The sequence below is a fragment of the Triturus cristatus genome, chromosome 7 (genome assembly GCF_964204655.1).
Source record: "Triturus cristatus chromosome 7, aTriCri1.1, whole genome shotgun sequence".
Lineage (NCBI taxonomy): Eukaryota > Metazoa > Chordata > Amphibia > Caudata > Salamandridae > Triturus > Triturus cristatus.
In genome coordinates, this window is record NC_140590.1 from 761,970,112 (window position 1) to 761,991,114 (window position 21,003).

Here is a 21,003-nt window from a genome sequence, read left to right on the forward strand (position 1 = left end):
ATTTAAAGTTGCACAAAAAGAATGGTTCAATCTCCTATGCCCGCTATTCAAGCAATGTTTTAGAACAAATGAGGTGCCCGACAGCTGGAGGGATCCTTATTAACCCCAATATAAAATAAAGGTCCAACTAACCAGCCAGCCAGCCAACTTCAAATGAATAGCCCTGCTTGATGTAGACGGGAAATGCTATGCGAATGCACTCAATTCAGAGCTTGAAGAATGGGCTACAGCTAACGCATTTATATCGATCACAAAATCAGGAACAGACAAGGCTGTAGCACAGAGGATAACCTAGTGATACTCTCTTCTCTGATTGAGGCAGCAAATAAAAAACAAGCGCCAACATTATATGCAGCCTTTATTGATTACACCACCGCCTTTGATAAAGTAGACTGATTGAGGCATTGGCGGAGATTTCATACCAGGGGCATCCCATCCCCTTTGTTGCGAGCCATCATGAGCCTATACGTTAAGATCTGGGTGAGAGGCAAGGTCTTCACCAATAGAGTGACGCAAAAGATCTAGACTAAAACGAGCTGAAACAGGGATGCATATTGGCTTCCCTTTTATTTAATCTTTATTTGACTGACCTAAACAATGCACTAGCTGGCGTGAATGTATTTCCACCCAAATTTGCAGGCTCTCCTCTACAATGTTTGAAGTATTCAAACAATACTATCTTATTGGATCATACCACAGTTGGGCTGCAAAGATCGTTGAGTGCGCTGTCTTGCTGCTGTAATGAAAATAAGATCTCAATCAACGCCTCGAAGACAAAAATAATGATGTATGGGAGGAAGAAAGTCAAGAAAACTAAATTCACCTTGGATCAGGCGCATATTGAACAGCTATCAGATTTAAATACCTTGGTGTCTACATCAACCACCGTGGCTTGCACTAAGCGCAGCTTGAGGCGATGAAAGCAACGTGGTCTACAATAATGATAAGTTGTCAGAAATTGCTAAAAAAAATGAGAGGGCCTGACCTGTCTGCAATTTGTCAAATCATTGACTCCAAGTTCATTCCGACATTTTCATACGGCTCCCTAATCTTTAAAGACAGTTTTGGGCCCTGGTTAGACAAGCCCAGTATCGCTGTTATAGAAGACTATTCCAGCTGCCGGATTCCACTCCATATTTGCAAATTAGCCTAGAATTCAACTTAAGCAAACAAGTGACCCTGGGGAAATCAAGATTCCTAAATTTTTATTTCAAGCTTAAGGCTGCCCCACCTGGTTAATTGAGGGGGCTTATATGATCAAGCATGCAGAATAGTAAGCAGGAATAGACTGCATATGCTACAAATCCAATGAACGCCTTAGGCGACCAAGAAATTATCGATCTGAACTTTCCACCAAAATTATCCCCTAAGTTGCTAACAAAAAATGTAAGGCTGAGATCCGCAGATGACAATCAACAGGAACTATCTGCAAAGGCCCATGTGAATCTGTGCACTTCCCTCTATCAGTCCAATGGGAGGGCTTCCTATGTATCTTCCTCCATGAGTCTCAAGCTGAAAAAAGACCTCATCAGTCTAAGATTCGGCTTTATACCCCTAAAAGCCTATAAATATGGACTTCTGGACAGAACAGAGGCTGTGTCATTACACCCTTGAATCATTGTTGCATGTAGTCTGTGTAACAAACTGAATGACTTAGTCATTATTGGTTAACTACTGTATTTCGTATTTTAGGAATCAGGCAATGTCAAAATGCAATAGCAACATGTCTAAGCGCGACACATCCCCAGCTAACCGCAAGATCTTTAAAATTCCTGAAGGACACCTGCAAAGTTATGAACAAGAATGACTTGTCGGTGCCTAACCTTTAATTTTCAGGCTTCTCCCATTGGGCACACTGCACTTTTTTTTAATACTTTGGCACTTTTAACAGTATTTACCTTACTAGATGGTTTAGTGGTCAAGTAAAAAGGGGAAGGCCTAATGTGATCGCCCTAGCCAGCACAATGCATTTTATTCTTGCACAAAATGAGTGACCAGCCCTTTTTTTACCTATTGAATTCATTTTAGACGTAGTACTTACCATGTCTTAAATTAAGAACTAAGTTTGTGTTTACCTTGCTCATTTTGCACATTGAATCAACTTTTAGATGAAGTATTTACCATGTTGCACAATTTAAGAATGAAGCCTATGTGGTATTTCAAGTCAGCACAATGCACTTTACAAGCCTACAACATGAAGAGCTACAGGCCCCTTTTTTTCTTTTTTGCAAATGGTATTAATTTAGAAGCAGTGTTCATTATGTCTCTACTCAAGATGAAGTTTGTGTTTTGTTTAGCTTGCTTATTTTGCACATTGATCCAACTTTTGGATGAAATGCTTATTATGTCTCAATGTAAGAATTAAGTCTGCGTTTTCCACTCTTGCTAGCCTTATGCACTTTGCGCGCTTAAATAATGTATATTATTTGACTACTTCTACATAAGGATTTAATGTCTGATGAAGTATCTATTGAGTCTTTTCAATTGTGAAGCTTGTGTGTACGCTGTTTCTTTTATGCTTAAATTGTTATGGTTTTAATTAACTAAACAATCAAATCTACCTTACCTTCCCGTCCCCCTCAAGGACTTCCATTACTTGGACTGCTGGGGGAGAATGAGTGAGTGTAGAGCAGTGCAGTCTGTCTGTGGGGGAGTAGAGTATGGCAGGAGCCCTGAGGGAGGGTGCACAGGAATGTGTAAAGTGTGAGAGGTTGGATGAGTGAGTGTGTGCAGTATGTCTGTTTTAGTGTAATAGAGGAAAGGTAGGCTGGAGGGCCTGTAGAAAGCGGCAGACAGGAACAGTTCAAATTAAAAATACAACGGCAACACTGTTCCTAGACTCACCAGATCAGTAGAGAGGTATGCTATCCTGTGTGAGCATCCCTGACGCCTGAGAGATGCCCTCTAGAATATGAAGCTGACGTTAATTGACATTATAGTCAGCAATATGTTCATTCTAGTGGGTCTAAAAAGGCACTACCTGTAGGTCACATTTGGATGACACACATTGTAAACACATAATTCACATCGTTTATTATTAATGGTTAGAGGGAAGTAGGCAATAGCCCACCTGCTGGTTGTAACTGTAGGATATCAATATTTTCAGATCCATGCAGTCCACCACCAACACTTTTGCAGGCCTAGAAGGTGAGTGGCTTAGGGAACAGGAGCTCCTCCTTCCGAAGCTAACAAACAGTCAGGGTGCTGAGAAGTGTCCATAAAGCACTATGTGTCGTGCTAAAAAAGTTATAAATATCTAAATGGTGCCACAGCAGGGGGAAAGCCAGCAGTGCAACCACATGGCGAGGGACAGACTCACATTCCATCAACGCTTACATGTCTATTTTAGAGGCCAAGCTAGCATTCATCGCAGCTCACATGTCTCTGGTAAGGGACAGGCTAACATTCTTTACATAGGAGCTCACGTCTGCAGAGGGACAAGTTAACATTCATAATATCAGAGCTCACGTGTGTGGTAAGGGACAGTCTAACATTCATTACATCAGAGCTCCCAGTTATGGTAGAGGAACAAGCTAACAGTCATAAAACCAGAGCTCCTTTGTCTGTGGCCGAGAGACAAGCTAGCTTTCACCACATCAGAGCACACGTGTCTGTGGTGTGGGTCAGGCTACCATTCTTCACATCAGAGTTCACACGTGTATGTAGGAGAGCTACAAACCCTTATGTCCAACTTTGGCTTGAAGTGATGTTTCGTCTGCCTTCGTCAGGGAAATTGGTGCCACTGCGGTTACTCCTGTTTTAGAGGGAACAGATGACAATATTTATTTTACGAAAATGAATACAATTTCAACAACTGGGGCGGAGATATGGGGTGACGATAATTTATCGCCCCTAGTCATAAGTTTTTACGTTCATTGACCGCCCTCCCCCAGTCAACACCCATTCAGCCTTTATTGCTAGACATGGGGTGTAGGGCGTTTGACGCTGATGCTAGGTATAGACCCCTCTCCTACTGGAGAAGATTGTGGACTACCACTGAACTTTTATCCTATGCCAATGAAATCTGGTATATTAAGGAACTTGACACGCAAAGGAGAATAGTTTGGCTCCAATATATTAGAAATGGCCTGTTTGACATGGAGCTGGGCCATTTGTGGTTGGATCCTAGGGGTAATCAAATTCCCAGTAAACTAGACTATAAAGCTCTATATTGGGAATCCTGGTCACGGAAACTTTGGTCCAAGACAAATAGTAGTTCACTAACTGGCCTTTTTTTGGACCATAAGTACCTGAGTAGTTTCGAACTTTACTGGAATTTTATCCCTAGAGTAAGGGACCGCAAACTATATCATCAGTTTAGAGTTGGGTCTCTCCCACTTAATTCCTTTAGTCACAAGTGGAAGGGTGGAGCTGACAGGTACTGCCCCACTTGTATTACACAGGAAGAGTCTATTGCTCATGTTCTGTTTGCGGACCCAGCTTTTGCTCTTCCTAGGCAAATATGGCTTAAGCCGATTTGCTCAAATTTAGGCACCAGATCACAGAAAACCGCAATGCGTATTTTGAGAACTAACACCCGAGAGGACATAGTTATTGCTCTGGCTAAATTTTTAAGTTGGTCCTGGGCTATTCGCAGGGTCTTAGTTAATAGGACTAACCCTTAGTCTCTTAAGTTTCAGAATTTATGTGTACTTATGCCCTGTTATTTTTAGTTTTATTCATTTTATTCTTTTATTAAACTTGGAAGATTGCTACGTTAAGTTATTGGTTCTAGTATGACCTCTAGGGCTGGACCCTTTTCGAGGTTTCTTTTTTTTTCCTTTTTTCTTTTATTATTTTGTCTCACATATACTGTTTATCCTTTTATTGTAGTGTATCTTTCATGATGTAACAATCGAATAAAGATTTGTTGAATTGAATTGAATTGAATACAATTTCGATCTGCTGGCTAGGAGAAAGTGTAAGGACGAAAGTTGATGAATTAATCTGCTTATTGTTAGTAATGGCGAGTGACTGATTCTGAGTGGGTGACAGAGCACAGAACGCAGGAGGTGCTTTAAAGAAAGATCAGTTACCCCAGAGAGTTACCCTCTGAGGTTGTAGGGGGCTTGCTGTAGCTGTTGAAAGGCCAGCCGATGGAGTGGGAGCACAAGTCAACACGCTATAAATGTACAAAGTAAAATGATGTATTTGCAAGTGATTGCATTCAGCACAGAGGTGTCAGCCTTATACAAGGCACTGCCAACAACAGCCTGCAGTCCCCTCCCAGGCTCTTACCACTCATGTACATTTGGGACATGACCCCTCCTCTCTCACAAGGGTATGGGGGACATAGGCCACTCCATGGACTCTCATGAATGCCACTTACTCAAGGAGATCACAGGGTGTGAATAAATGGCCCATTCCAGAGACACATTACTCGAGGGATTAAAGGGCACCAAGGAAACAACTCCAACCTCAAAGAATTCATGAAGGTTTTAGGGAAGCAGCAACCTCAACCAACACACATATAAATTCATCACACAGTCAATCGGGACTAGCAATCCAACAAGAGTACAGGGATCACACAGGGTATCATCATGCTCCTGAATTTAATCATTTACAGGGCGCACACTGCAAAAAGGACCAATTCTACAGGATACGAAATAGAGATGTGTCTTAGACCTTTGTGAGATAAGAGTAGAACCTATATCGTGGAGGTTGTTGTAGTGTGTCTTGGATCTGAGGATTATTTGTAGCGTAGCAGAGCAGAGCAAACCTTAGGCATCTTTCTGACTGAAGAGGAAGGTAGGAGTAGGACAGGTAAGGTGGAGGAGGCTTATGGTGAGACGGAAAGAGAGTGAGCGTGTAAGATAGAGGAAAATGAAATACCACTGTGTGCATATGTTAGTGAGCGAGAGTGTGTGAGGTGATGGAAACGGGGCCTGTTTTGGGATTAAGCATTACACAGTCTGTCACAGCCAAGGAGAATCCCAGGTTAGTAAGAGGTTAACAAGTCTATAAACAAACAGTATACAGCTCCGTATGGGTAAAGAGAGGAGAATATGCGGTCGGTCAGCAACTAAGGAAATGGACGGGGTGTCTGTTCCCTTAGGAAGGAGCCCTCACACACCCAGATGGGTATCATGCTTCATCATATGGCATGCTCCTCAAAAACGTGATAGCTATCAGCAGAGGCAATGATCTCTGATAGCTCAAGGGGTCAACATTTTTCTTGTTGTAGGTTAAGTCAATTTTGATCAGTTGGCAATTCGTCAGGACCAATTATTTCTAATCTACACAGTGACTGGAATCTGGAGTCATATCAAAGTTTATCCAAGCACAAAGTAACCTAAATGTGATGTACCTTCATATAGTGTTTTCTAAAATGAAAAAGCCAACCTCAAATAGAGTTAAAATCATAAAAAAGTTGCCTGTGAAACACAGGTAATCATGAACATATTCTCATTCTTAGTGTGGCGTGTGTACTATTGGTCAACATGATTGTTAGACCTGGCACATTGGCGTAAGTCTCCCTTCCATTTTTTTGGTTGTGCCTCATGTATTTTTCTTGGTGTTAGCTGTTCAGGGCACTGTGCCACTGCTGTCCAGTGCCACAGTGCAAGTGCTCCCTATTGTAAATTGATGTATGATTTGTGACTCCATGATTGGTTGGTTTGGTTTACTTGTCAGACCCTAGTACAGTGCACCAGGAGTGCCCAGGGCTTGTAAATTCAAATACTGCTGGTGGGCTTGCAGCACTGGTTGTGCCACCCACACAAGCAGCCTGTAAACATGTGTCTAAGGTCTGCCATTGCAGAGCCTGCGTGCAGTCTGGTACTGTCATGCTGACTGGGCAAGTGCACCCACTTGCCAGTCCCTAAACGTTCCCTTTTCTTCATACCAAACACCCCTATGGTAGGCCCAAGGGCAGGGTGCATTGTAAGGATAAGGCAGGACATGCCCTGGTGTGTGTGGAATGTTCAAATAGTGAATTACAGCCATTTTCGTTTTTCACTATTGCAAGGCTACCTGTTCTCCATAGGCCAGAATGGGCAGTTTGGTTATTACATTTTATAATCCTAACTGACTCAGAGAACATGGTAGAAATTCGAATTTAGTATGCCTGAACTCAAGATGATAAAATACATCTTTTAGTAAAGTTGGTTTTAACATTCAGTGTTTGAAAATGCCACTTTTAGAAAGTAGGCATTTTCTTGTCTAACCATTCAAACCTGCCTCTGCTAGGCTGTGTGTATTCCTTTGTCTGGAGTTTGAGTGACAGGGCTGGGGAATTCCAAGAGACAGGGTTAGGTGTCCCAGTGGTGAATAGAGAGATCTACAGCCAGATGGGTGGGAGGAGTTGCACCTGGGACCTGAATATGGGTGTGCCTGCCTTCCACAATGCTGGCTCCACCTCCTGTGGGGCGTCTAATGTTTCTGCCCTGCACTGTGAAAGGAAAGGAGAAGTCTGGTAAACAGAGTGCTCAGGAACTGGTTTGGACTGGGCAAAGGCCCCTCTGCCTTCAGAGGACAAAGGATTTCTGGGTATAAATATTGGGACCCTGATCCCAAGAATTTAGATCACTTTGGGAAAACAAGAAGAACCTCTGCTGAGGGAGGAACCAGAAGAAGCTGAGGAGGAAACTATCCCTGAACCTGGGGGATTGGCCTGCAGTGGTTGCCTTACTGCCAAAGAGAGGAGAAAGGAACTTTGTGTATACTTTTCCTCAACTTGTGAAGGATCTCCAAGGGCTTGGAAAAGAGCTTGCCTCCTGCTGAAGTCTCAGGAACAACAGACTTCACCCCCCAGCTCCCCAGAGTTCTTTGGAAGTGCCTGCTGCTGTTGTTGGGCCTTCTGAGGGACTGCGTGTCGCAAGGAGCTGGAACGCGACTCAAGAAGGAGAAGCGTGCCACCGTCGGAGCTGTTGTCGTCGCATTTCGTAAAGTGTGTCGCCGCTGCAGCATGGCATCGAGCGGAAGCGTCTCGCATCATCCAAGAATTGGCTCGCAACGCTGAAGAAGCGTGTCACCATCGCAGCCAACGTAGCTGACGCATTGCACCGCATCAAGAGAAGAGTCTCGCATCGAGGAAGAAGCGTGTCGCCATCGCAGCCATCGTAGTTGTCGCATTGCACCGCATGAAGAAAAGCGCCTCGCATCCACGGAGACGCGTGCCGCCGTCGGAGCTGCTGTCGTTGCATCGCGCAAAGGGGTGTCGCCGCTGCAACATCGCATCGAGCGGAAGCGTCTCGCAAACGTCGGAGAAGAGTGTCGCTGCCAAGGCCGCTGTCGTCGCATTGCGTAAAGTGTGTCGCCGCTGCAGCTGAAGCATCGAGTCGAGTCTTCCTGCAACATCGGAGAAGCGTGCCGCATCTGGAAGATCTTCACGTCTTCATTTCTTTGCACCAAAAATTTCATTGCATCAACATCGTTGCAACACTTTCGTTGCCCTGCGTGTCGCATCTAAAAGGTACATTGACTTAAAGTGTTGCATTTAAGAACTTAAGAGAACTAAGAAAAATCCTACCATCTAAAGTAACAGTATTGTGTGTTTCTGTCGTTTAATGGTCTTGTGGTAAATCTATATAAAGAATACTTATTTTTTATATAAAACCTGTGTGGTGTTCATTTGTAGTGTTGTCACTTGGTTACTGTATGTGTTCACAAATGCTTTACACACTGCCTCTGAGATAAGCCTGTCTGCTTGTGCCAAGCTACCAAGGGGGTGAGCAGGGGTAATTTTAGGAGTGTACCCCCCTACCCTGACTAGAGGCGAGGGTCCCTATTTGTCACATGTGCATACCTGTGCCAACTAGAGACCCCCAAGTCTAACATTGGTGGTCAGCGGTGAGGATTCTGGACTTGCATTTGTGACTCATGTACAGTAATTGGTGAACACTACTTAGCAAGTGCAGACCTTAACGCAACCAATACTTGTTGGTAGATTTCTTTTTGAGACTTTCTATTTTTGAGTACTGCCAAGCTTAACCATGGTAGAGAAAGCAGCATCCATAGTCTCTGTTGATAATGAATGAGAAGAAGAGAAACTGGACAGCTACCCAGTTAAACAGCTAAAGTTCATTTGCAAAAAATGTAATGTTTGCACTAATGGATGCAAAAACAAGCCAGAGTTCTACAATGCGCTGAGGGCCTGGGTAGAAGCAAGGAATGCCACTGATGATGATAATGCAGAGGAGCAGCTGGATGGGCCAGTGGGTCCAAGAGGAAGGAGAACCCCTTCTCCTGCCGGTAGCAGTGTTTCTGGTAAAAGTCTATCTCCAGAGGAGTTGGCGGATAGAAAAGAGTGTAGGATGCATGAAATTGAGCTGACCAAGCTCAAGTTAAGTGGGCAGTTAGAATTTGAAATGCAAAGTAGAAAGTTAGCCCTAGAAGAGAAAAAGCTACAGTATGAACATGAAAAGGTTATGAGGGAGTTGGAGTTGAAAGCCCAGAGTTTAGAAATTGCTCCCTCTGGTGGCAGCACACCGTCAATGCCTGTGGAATCTAGAGTATATATCCCTAAAGATGTAGTGTAGGAATTTTAAAAAAATGATGATATTGGGCAGTGGTTCAAGGCCTATGAGGTAGCCATGTCTTCCCACCGGGTCCCTGAGAAGGATTGGGGGGGCAGGGTTGTGGGGACGGTTCCTTAGTGAGGGGCGGGACACACTGATAGACTTGCCCTCTGATGTCTATATTTCCTATCCCCACATGAAAGATGCACTGATGTCTAGATATAGTTTGACCCCTGAGATGTACAGACAGAGGTTCAGGGGTTGCACAAAGATAGCAAACAGTACCTATGTTGAATATGTTACTTTTTTCTGCAGAGCATTGGATGGTTGGGTGAAAGGTAGCAAAGTCAATAATTTTCAGGGACTTCTTGATTTGATTGCATGGGAGCACTTGTTAAGTAACTGTTTTCCTGAGCTACGCCAGCACCTGATTGATAGTAGGCTGACTAATCCTAGGAAGCTTGCTGAGGAGGCGGACCGCTGGGTCAGTACCAGGGTCCACAAGGGTCACTTGGGAGACTCAGCCAAGAGTGGGCAGGGTCCCCAGCAGAAGAGTGGGGGGGACAAGGGTAAACAGAGGGAGTTCCAGAAGAGGCCCCAAAGTAATCCCCAAGGGAACCACAGGAAAGGTTCTCAGCCTCCCCCCCAGAAACCGTCAGGGGCCCGACAGGTCCCCCTGTTCAAAGAGGGCCCCCGAGATGCTACAAATGTGGAGAACTGGGTCATTTTGCCAATGATACCAAGTATCGCCTGTTTGGAAAACCAGCACCCACTGGTGCCGCGCCCCGGCAGATGGCTAGTGTTGCCCTGGGTGAGGAGATGGGTGCCCAAGGTGGGTGGGGTCCTGCAGAGATGTCCCTTGTCTCATTAGGAGACTATGAGGTGGTCCCTAGGACCCAGCTGCCTGATAACACAAAAAAATACAGGCAGTGGGTGACCATCAATGGCCATAGAGTGGAGGCTCTGAGAGACACAGGGGCCAGTGTGACAGCTGTCAAGTGTCACCTGGTGTCTCAAGAGCAGGTTGTCCCTGGTGCATTCTACCTAGTTGTTGCCGCTGACAACACAGAGAGTCACTGCAAGGTGACTCAGGTTCCCTTTGAGTGGGGGGGTCGCTGGTACTCTTCAGGTAGCTGTGAGGTCCGCCATGCCTGTTGACTGTTTGTTAGGGAATGACTTGGAGAGCTCACCTTGGGCAAAGGTGGAGCGGAATGCACACTTAGAAATGTTGGGTATGCCTGACTGGGCGTGTGTGACCACCCGGTCAATGGCAGCGAGTAAAGGTGCTCAAGAGGACCTGGAGCCTGAGAGGGAGGCCCAGGTACCTGCCGTCAAGAGTAGAGGCAGGGGGGCGGGAAACCGGCCCCTGAAGTTCCCACGGTCCAGGAGGGAGCAGACCCTGAGGGGGATGCCCTGGAGCCTACAGGGGAACAGGTAGCCAAACTGGGGGACCTGCCTGAGCTGACCCATTGGCAGCAAGAAGGAGGACCCTCCAGGGAGGAATTCTGCCAGGAGCAGAAAGAATGCCCTTCTCTTGTGGGTCTGCGGCAACAGGCTGCAGACCAGGCAGCAGGTGATCAGTCTGGATCACATTGGATCTACTGGGAGAATGATCTCCTGTATACATAGCCTAAGGTTGCTAAGCCTGGGTCAGCCCCTGTGCTGGTGGTACCCCAGCGCTTCAGAACCTTCCTACTGGGGCTGGCTCATGATGTTCCATTGGCAGGACATTTGGGGCAGGACAAGACCTTTGAAAGGTTTGTCACCCATTTTTATTGGCCCCAAATGCGCAGGAGTTCAGACACTCACTGCAGGACATGACAGACTTGCCAGGCAAGTGGTAAGAGTGGGAGGAAGCGCAAGGCTCCTCTCCAGCCCTTCCCTGTGGTCAGCACCCCCTTTGAACGGGTGGGTATTGACATTGTGGGGCCACTGGACCCCAAGACAGCCATGGGCAACAGGTTCATCCTGGTCTTGGTGGACCATGCCACCCGGTACCCGGAAGCCATACTTCTGAGGACAGTGACGGCCCCCGTGGTGGGACGAGCACTGATGGGAATTTTCTCCCGAGTGGGATTCCCTCACGAGGTAGTGTCTGACCGGGTAGCCAACTTCATATCCAAGTATATGAAGTCCCTATGGCAAGAGTGTGGTGTAACCTACAAGTTCACCACTCCTTACCACCCCCAAGGAAACGGGTTGGTTGAGAGATTCATCCGAACCCTTAAAGATATGATAATGGGTCTTGAGGAACCTATGAGGCGTAAGTGGGACGTCCTCTTACCATGCCTGCTCTTTGCTTACCGTGAGGTGCCACAGAAATCTCTAGGGTTCAGTCCCTTTGAGCTTCTCTATGGACACCCCGTAAGAGGACCTCTAAGTCTGGTCAAAGAAGGCTGGGAGCAATCTCCCAGGAAACCTCCCCAGGATGTATATAGCTACATGCTGGCCTTTAGGAACCAGACTAGGCGTTTCAGACAACTCGCTGAGGCGAATCTGGAAGCCAGCCAGGAGGAGATGAAGCGGTGGTACGACCAGAATGCCACTCTGGTTGAGCTTCAGCCTGGACAGAAGGTGTGGGTCATGGCCCCCGTGGAGCCCTGTGCACTCCAGGATAAGTGGACCGGCCCCTTTGAGGTTGTGGAGCGCAAGAGTCCGGTTACCTACTTGGTGGACTTGCGGTCTCCCAGGAACCCCTTGAGGGTCCTGCATGTCAACCGCCTGAAGCCCCACTTGGAGAGGTCTCAAGTGGGCATGCTCTTGGCAACAGATGCTGGGATGGAGGAGGAGACCGAGCCTCTTCCTGACCTCCTGTCAGTCCAGGAGCAAGATGGGTCAGTGGATGGTGTCAACCTCTCTTCCACCCTGAGCAACAGAATGACTGTCACCAGTTGCTGGGACAGTTTTCTGATCTGTTCTCCCTGGTTCCTGGTGTCACTGATTGGTGCGTCCATGAGGTGGACACTGGGGACAGTACACCTGTGAGGCACAAGGCCTACAGAGTGACTGACAGGGTAAGGGCTTGCATCAAAGAAGAGGTCTCAAAGATGCTTGCGCTAGGGGTAATTGAGTCCTCTAGCAGTCCTTGGGTCAGCCCAGTGGTCTTGGTCCCAAATGCTGCCGCGCAAGGTGCCACACCCGAACTCCGGTTCTGTGTGGACTAAAGAGGGCTCAATGCAGTCACCAGGACTGATGCACACCCCATCCCCAGAGCTGATGAGCTCATAGATCGGCTAGGGGCTGCGCGGTACCTCAGCACGTTTGACTTAATGTATGGGTACTGGCAGATCGCCTTGACCGATGGGGCCAAAGAGAGGTCAGCATTCTCCACAGCAGATGGGCACTACCAGTTCCGGGTGATTCCCTTTGGGATGAAGAATGCCCCTGCCACCTTTCAGAGGTTGGTCAACCAGGTGTTGGCTGGACTGGACTCGTTCAGTGCCGCCTACCTGGATGACATCGCAGTGTTCAGCGCCAGTTGGGAAGAACATCTCCGCCACCTCTTGGAAGTGTTGATGGCACTGCGGAGGGCAGGCCTCACGATCAAGGCGAGTAAGTGCCAGATCGGGCAGGGTTCCGTGGTGTACTTGGGACACCAGGTATGGAGCGGCCAGGTGACACCCCTACAGTCCAAGATTGAAACCATCCTGGCTTGGGAGCCGCTCAAAACCCAGACAGAGGTGAGAGCCTTCTTAGGACTCACGGGTTACTACAGGAGGTTTGTCAAGGGGTATGGCAACATTGTTGCACCCTTGACAGCGCTGACTTCCAGGAAGCAGCCAAGGAAAGTGATTTGGATCGACACCTGTCAGGAAGCTTTTGAGGCCTTAAAAACTGCTATGTGCAAAGCGCCCGTGCTCTCGGCACCCAACTTCTCCAAGGAGTTCATAGTGCAAACAGACGCTTCAGAGTATGGTGTGGGGGCTGTTCTAGCACAGATGACTGAGGAGGGCCTAGATCAACCTGTAGCCTTCATCAGTAGGAGGTTACTACCACGGGAACGGAGGTGGAGTGCTATTGAGCGTGAGGCTTTTGCTGTGGTCTGGGCACTGAAGCAGCTGAGACCCTACCTGTTTGGGAATCACTTCCGGGTTCAGACAGACCACAGGCCCCTCAGATGGTTGATGCAGATGAGGGGTGAGAACCCAAAGCTGTTAAGATGGTCCATTTCTCTACAGGGGATGGATTTCACAGTGGAACATCGACCCGGTACAGAACACGCCAATGCTGATGGCCTGTCCAGATTTTTCCGCCTTAGTGATGAGAACTCCCAGGAGGTAGGGTAGTTCTCCCCACATTTCAGCTGGAGGGGACACGTGTTAGACCTGGCAAATTGGCGTGAGTCTCCCTTCCATTTTTTCCGTTGTGCCTCATGTATTTTTGTTGGTGTTAGCTGCTCAGGGCACTGTGCCACTGCTGTCCAGTGCCACAGTGCAAGTGCTCCCTATTGTAAATTGATGTATGATTTGTGACTCCATGATTGGTTGGTTTGGTTTACTTGTCAGACCCTAGTACAGTGCACCAGGAGTGCCCAGGGCTTGTAAATTCAAATACTGCTGGTGGGCTTGCAACACTGGTTGTGCCACCCACAGAAGCAGCCTGTAAACATGTGTCTAAGGTCTGCCATTGCAGAGCCTGCATGCAGGCTGGTACTGTCATGCTGACTGGGCAAGTGCACCCACTTGCCAGTCCCTAAACCTTCCTGTTTCTTCGTATCAGACACCCCTATGGTAGGCCCACGGGCAGGGTGCATTGTAAGTATAAGGTAGGACATGCCCTGGTGTGTGTGGCATGTTCGAATAGTGAATTACAGCCATTTTCGTTTTTCACTATTGCAAGGCTACCTGTTCTCCATAGGCCAGAATGGGCAGTTTGGTTATTACATTTTATAATCCTAACTGACTCAGAGAACATTGTAGAAATTCTAATTTAGTATGCCTGAACTCAGGATGATAAAATACATCTTTTAGTAAAGTTGGTTTTAACATTCAGTGTTTGAAAATGCCACTTTTAGAAAGTAGGCATTTTCTTGTCTAACCATTCAAACCTGCCTCTGCTAGGCTGTGTGTATTCCTTTGTCTGGAGTTTGAGTGACAGGGCTGGGGAATTCCAGGAGACAGGGTGAGGTGTCCCAGTGGTGAATAGAGAGATCTACATCCAGATGGGTGAGAGGAGTTGCACCTGGGACCTAAATAGGGCTGTGCCTGCCTTCCACAATGCTGGCTCCACCTCCTGTGGGGCGTCTAATGTTTCTGCCCTGCACTTTGAAAGGAAAGGAGAAGTCTGGTAAACAGAGTGCTCAGGAACTGGTTTGGACTGGGCAAAGGCCCCGCTGCCTTCAGAGGACAAAGGATTTCTGGGTATAAATATTGGGACCCTGATCCCAAGAATTTAGATCACTTTGGGAAAACAAGAAGAACCTCTGCTGAGGTAGGAACCAGAAGAAGCTGAGGAGGAAACTATCCCTGAACCTGGGGGATTGGCCTGCAGTGGTTGCCTTACTGTCAAAGAGAGGAGAAAGGAACTTTGTGTATACTTTTGCTCAACTTGTGAAGGATCTCCAAGGGCTTGGAAAAGAGCTTGCCTCCTGCTGAAGTCTCAGGAACAACAGACTTCACCCCCCAGCTCCCCAGAGTTCTTTGGAAGTGCCTGCTGCTGTTGTTGGACCTTCTGAGGGACTGCGTGTCGCAAGGAGCTGGAACGCGACTCAAGAAGGAGAAGCGTGCTGCCGTCGGAGCTGTTGTCGTCGCATCTCGTAAAGTGTGTCGCCGCTGCAGCATCGCATCGAGCGGAAGCATCTCGCATCATCCAGGAAGTGTCTCGCAACGCTGAAGAAGCATGTCGCCATCGCAGCCATCGTGGCTGACGCATTGCACCGCATCAAGAGAAGAGTCTCGCATCGAGGAAGAAGCGTGTCGCCATCGCAGCCATCGTAGTTGTCGCATTGCACCGCATCAAGAAAAGCATCTCGCAGCCATGAGGAAGCGTGCCGCCGTCGGAGCTACTGTCGTCGCATCGCATAAATGGGTGTCGCCGCTGCAACATCGCATCGAGCGGAAGCGTCTCGCAAACGTCGGAGAAGAGTGTCGCTGCCAAGGCCGCTGTCGTCGCATTGCGTAAAGTGTGTTGCCGCTGCTGCTGAAGCATCAAGTCGAGTCTTCTTGCAACATCGGAGAAGCGTGCCGCATCTGGAAGATCTTCTCGTCTTTATTTATTTGCACCAAAAACGTAATCGCATCAACATCGTTGCAACAATTTCGTTGCCCTGCGTGTCTCATCTAAAAGGCACATTGACTTATAGTGTCGCATTTAAGAACTTAAGAGAACTAAGCAAAATCCTACCATCTAAAGTAACAGTATTGTGTGTTTTTGTCGTTTAATGGTCTTGTGGTAAATCTATATAAAGAATACTTATTTTTGATACAAAACCTGTGTGGTGTCCATTTGTAGTGTTGTCATTTGGTTACTGTATCTTTCCACAAATGCTTTACACACTGCCTCTGAGATAAGCCTGTCTGCTTGTGCCAAGCTACCAAGGGGGTGAGCAGGGGTTATTTTAGGAGTGTACCCCCCTACCCTGACTAGAGGCAAGGGTCCCTATTTGTCACAAGTGCATACCTGTGCCAACTAGAGACCCCCAAGTCTAACAATTATACTATCAGCGTTGGTGCAAGGGGAGTAGAGGATGTAGCCTTATGGCTAGAGTGGTCGACCTCGCACCTGGGGAACCTGGTTCGACTCTCGGCAACGACCCTACACATCCTGTGATTCTGGGCAAATCACTTAATCTCCCCGTGCCTACCAAAAAAATGAATGTGTTGATCTGTAACGAAACTGGTGCTCAGGTAAAGCGCTCTGATACCCGATGCCTTGGGTCTAGTTTGCGCTATATGAAACTCTAGAAAAAATAAAATTTAAAAAAATAGCACAGTGACAGACAAAACACATAACAAACAAGTGACACGCTCTGGGGTAATTGCAGGCATTTAGATTTCACACACTGTGTCACAAGAGGTAAAAAACTCACTCATTTAGGGGAGCACTTCTGCCTCCTCACGTGGGAAGAGAGATAACGCTGATTTAGCATGCTGGAATGCAAACGAAGAGAAGCTGTAGTAATCCCATAGTAGAAGTTTGCCGCTGCCCGCGTCCCGCGCAGGGGGACATCAGCAGGGCAGCCTTCTAGTGGCCGCCCGTCGGAGCCTCCCCCCTTGCTCCGCCTCGCGTGAGGCCGCACCTCGGGGAGGGGAGGCCCCCAATGGGATTGTCCGGGGGAGGCGTGCCACTAGGGTGGGTGAGGCTAGCCCCCCCTTTTTAGGCGCCTCACCCCCTCTGATCTTCCTCTGCTTCCGGCGCGCTCCTCCTGGCCACGCGCATTCGCCGCCGCCGCCGGGGTCGTTGTCGGGGTCGTCGCCATCGCCAGTCATTACGGTATGTCCATACTCTTGCCTCCCCCCGGCCCCGTCCCTGGGTTAAGCCCGGGTAGTACAGGGGCCCTGTGGTCGGATACCACGGGGGGGGGGCGGAGGTGGTCACGCGTGGTCGGAAGCGGCAGGGTGGCGGTCAGTTGCGGGACAGGGGCAGATGTAGCGACGCAGCAGGGTTAGGGGCGGGTTACGAACGCCTTAGGACGGTCGCCTATCCTGGCGTCGGGTTTGGCAGGAGCCCGTTGTTTTCGGGTAAAACTTGGTGGGAGCGAGAGCCGGTGTACGGAGCAGCTATCGGCACCCATGACTTCTGCTTGCCAGCGGCAGGGCCCCCTTTGGGAATAGGAGTTGGCCTAACAGCTAGGGCGCTCGACCGCGGACCTGGGGGAACTAGGTTCGAGTCTTGGCAATGACGCTGAACATCCTGTGATTCTCGGCAAATCACTTAATCCCCCCGTTCCTCTTCCTGATTGACAGATTAAATGGGGAGTGCTCGGAAAGAAGTCTGTCAGCATATATAGTGCGTAAAAAGCATTCCGCCTTCATGTCGAGAATTTTTTCCACCCCCATTTATCAAGAAGCAGTGAGGAGCCGTGCAGCGTCCGCATACCTCATCCTAGGCGGGGGGGGGGGGGAGAGACTAGAAACGCACGGAACAGGCATCATTATTCCCGGTGAAAGTGAATAGTTGACAGGGTAAAAGAACTAAGGAACTTGCCCTTCGTTTAAAATGTTCCACTATGCGTGTGTTCGGAGCTCAAGTATTCCGTTACCTTTGAATAAGATCTCTATGGCGCACAGTGGGTTAGATGGCGTCCGAATGTTCCTTCCGCCTGATGCCGGTCGCTCCTCCTGGTCTTGCGTCGGGTCTCGAGATCTGGGAGAGCTCAAGGCTGGGACGGCTCCCCCTGCATACGGGCACGGCAGTCCTGCATTCTGTTAGCCCTCGGGCAACGCTTTCGAATGAGAAATGAACTCGCTCTGTATTTCCTCCCTCTATCCAGGTCACAAAGTAAATTTTCTTTCCTGTGGCTATTTTGTGTTCTTCCTTCGGTTTCACAAGTGTAATCAGCTCACAATGTTTTCCACTATACTTTGGATAGTGTCTTTGTCGCACTTTTCATGATGCAATATCAATGTTTTCATGACATTGGAGGAAATGTGATCACAACATATACCAATAACTGTTACCCTTTGCTTCAGCCGAGTTTTATAGAGCAGGATGAGAAAAAGTTATGATGTATGTTTGATTCAGCCCCTAACTAGGCACCTAGTTGACTTAATTATAGTTTTCTATAGCGCTTTCCAGAGCACTTTACAAGAGGAGACGCCATTACACCATTGCACTAGTAAATAAACACTAATATCAAGGGATAGAATTCTGAGAGGCCAACAAGTTTGTCAGCATTATGTGATATATTTGCAATAACCACTTACTGGGGTCTTGAACTAACTTCCAAACGTAAACAGAATTGAAATTAACAAGAATAACCAAATGTTTAAAATTGGGCAAACGGGCATACATTTTGGAGAAAGAACAATATTGCAATTTTTGGTTGTATAAGGCTGATTTTGCATAGTCTGACATCTATGATTCATTTCTCCTAAAAGAAAACTATGAGCAGGGCCACTGGCAGTCTTGGAATTAGAAAGCATTTACTCGGGGAATTCATAAAATGGGCTCAATGTGTGGCAGAGGAAAGGGGGTGGAGTCACTAGGGGTTCAGTCATGTTTCAGTCATGGCTCAGGGTTGGTCCCCCACCCCCTTCCTTGATAATAGTGGTACATACATATACAGTACCCATCACCACTACACAACCACGTGTTGTCTGGAGGCACCCATTGAGGACTTTACATAACGATAATGACTGTTTTCTTTTGTCATGACATGTTTTATAGAGACAATTTCATTAGATATGACTAAATCATGAAAGATATATTAGGTGCGTTTTGGCGTATCAGAGGGCCTGTGAGTAGAACCAAACCCCGCATACGTCACTGCCCCGGTGCCGCTGAGTGTACTTCGCTGTATGGGTCCACCTTTCCATATCGTGACTTCTAACCCCCCTACACTGTTCAGCCAGGATCCATTCGAGAGCAGGCTGTACACTTCCCTTCACACCTAGCAGGTGCTGCTCTCAGAAGACAGTTATTCCTTTCAGGGGCTCACCACCGATCTCTGTTTTTTCTTGACATGCCACCATGTTCCGCTATCTTGTCCCCTGTCGCGGTTCCCTGCCGTCTCCTCCTGCCGGTTTGGAAGTTTATTATGCTTTGAAGCACCGAATGCTGCGTTTCTTTCCGCGGCAATTCCAGGCCTCACTAACATGTCAAGATAACTCGGGTAATTGGTTATCTTCCGGGAGAAAGATCAGGAATTTGTATAGTGGCGGATTTGACTTCGGTGTAGTTAGTGCAGAGGTTTAATTGCCCGCTGCATAAAACATGTGCCAAGTAGATTTCAGAGTGCGTATGATGTGAATAGGTCAACAGTGAGCTACAAACGCTCATCCTAGAGCTGCATACACACCGCTAAGCATACATTATTAGAACATTGATTAATGTTGCAAGAGGGTTAATTTGGCTAGATACTGACTGAGCTTTTGCTTCACCACACCAAGCAGCCCTAAACTAAACTGCCTGCCAGTAGGGATGACATGAGTCCCTACACTTTGCGTCCTTTGGCTCAGGTTACATTTCCTATGCACTGATTCACATGCATATGATTGATTGGCTCGGCGTATTCTGTGTGAGATGCAAAGTTCGGGGACACCCTACACTGGTAGGAGTGGCGCTATATAACTAATTCAATGCATCTGAGAGTGTGGTCATGGAAACGTGGTCAGCAGTAACTTCTGGTATTTCTTGCCTTGCGCAATTGAGTTCATTTCTCTCCAGTTCCCTGGGAAAGGTTTGGGGGGCCAGGGTGATCTATGACGAGTCTGTACTCATTACGGTTTATGGTAAGCGTTTTGAGAAACATATGGTATAGTTTTTACTAGTTTAGCTTTTGGCCAATGGTAGTTTTCGTCAGCCAGATTCGGAATAGCTGGTATTGCAGGACACTAGAGGCGGTTGTGTGTATGTCCAAGTTGGGGAATGGCATGCTTTGCCGATTAATTGATTAAATGAATAAAGTCGCATGTTCTAGCTCGAACAGAGCAACTGTTACTAATCGCAATGACATGGGTTCACACGCACTCGAGAGCCCCCTTTGCATTTATTCCCTGGTATCTTTGTCCCAAAATGCAGCATTTATTAGGATTATCCGGTACTAGGGGGAATCTCGTTGGCATTAGTTCCATGCCGGTGGGTACGAAGGGACGAAGTTGTGTCCCAAGTGGTGCAACAGGATAAGGGAAGGTATATATGTAGATATATGTTCCCTGGCAGCAGGTGTACAAATATGTCAAGGTTCAGCCTAAAACCCAGTCTCAACCATGATGCAATGGTCAGCTTGTGGAAAGGTGTAACACAGAAATTGAGCGACCAATGTTATTATTGTAAGTTCAACGCTTGAGTCAAGAGATGCTGCTGTCTCTCATCTTTGCCTTGCTATTAGAAAACAGCTGGGGTAAGGTTTCTCTCAAATTAGTCATAGTGGCAGCTTAGTGTATATAGAAAAGTCAGCAGCATGTGCTGTGTTGAGGCAAGTTGTAGGCCTGGGTTTGTGTGTCATACATAACATCTTGAAGGTATTTTGTGAGTTCCACGCTTAAGTCAAGAGATGCGGCTGCCTTTCATCTTTAGCCTTGCTATTCGGAAACAGCTGGTGTGATATTTTCTGCAACTCAGTCATAGTGGCAGCTTAGTCTATACAGGAAAGGCAGCAGCATGAGCTGTTTTGAGACAGGCGGAAGGCCTGGGTTTGTCTATCATACTTAACATCTTTGAGGTTATTCTCCCTGTTCCACAGGGAGGCCAGGGAAAGCACAGAGTGACATGGTTTACCGAGACTTAGCCTGGCTTGCCGCTTCTGCGACCTGTGAGGTTTGTTTATGTATTGTATGAAGGTGACAGAGGCTGTCACTGTTGTTTGATAGGCACCAGGGCCGGATGACATTTAAGTGCATTGTGTGCTGGAAACTAAGGAGTGGGTCCATTTAGTAAGCACAAG

The 21,003-nt window shown here is 47.5% G+C and overlaps 1 protein-coding gene across 15 annotated transcripts in view; it reads right to left on the reverse strand.

Moving 5' to 3' along the window:
* The window catches only part of LOC146810485 (uncharacterized), a 144,127-nt gene that overhangs the window by 89,724 nt on the left and 33,400 nt on the right, over positions 1–21,003 (reverse strand). For 9 of the 15 annotated variants that reach the window (XM_085617486.1, XM_085617492.1, XM_085617488.1 and 6 more), the window contains one exon: positions 3,680–3,754. The exons of the other annotated variants lie outside the window; for them this stretch is intronic. In XM_085617486.1, the coding sequence (XP_085473612.1) occupies positions 3,680–3,754 (75 nt within the window). The remainder of the gene's footprint in view (positions 1–3,679; positions 3,755–21,003) is intronic. 15 annotated transcript variants of the gene reach the window in all.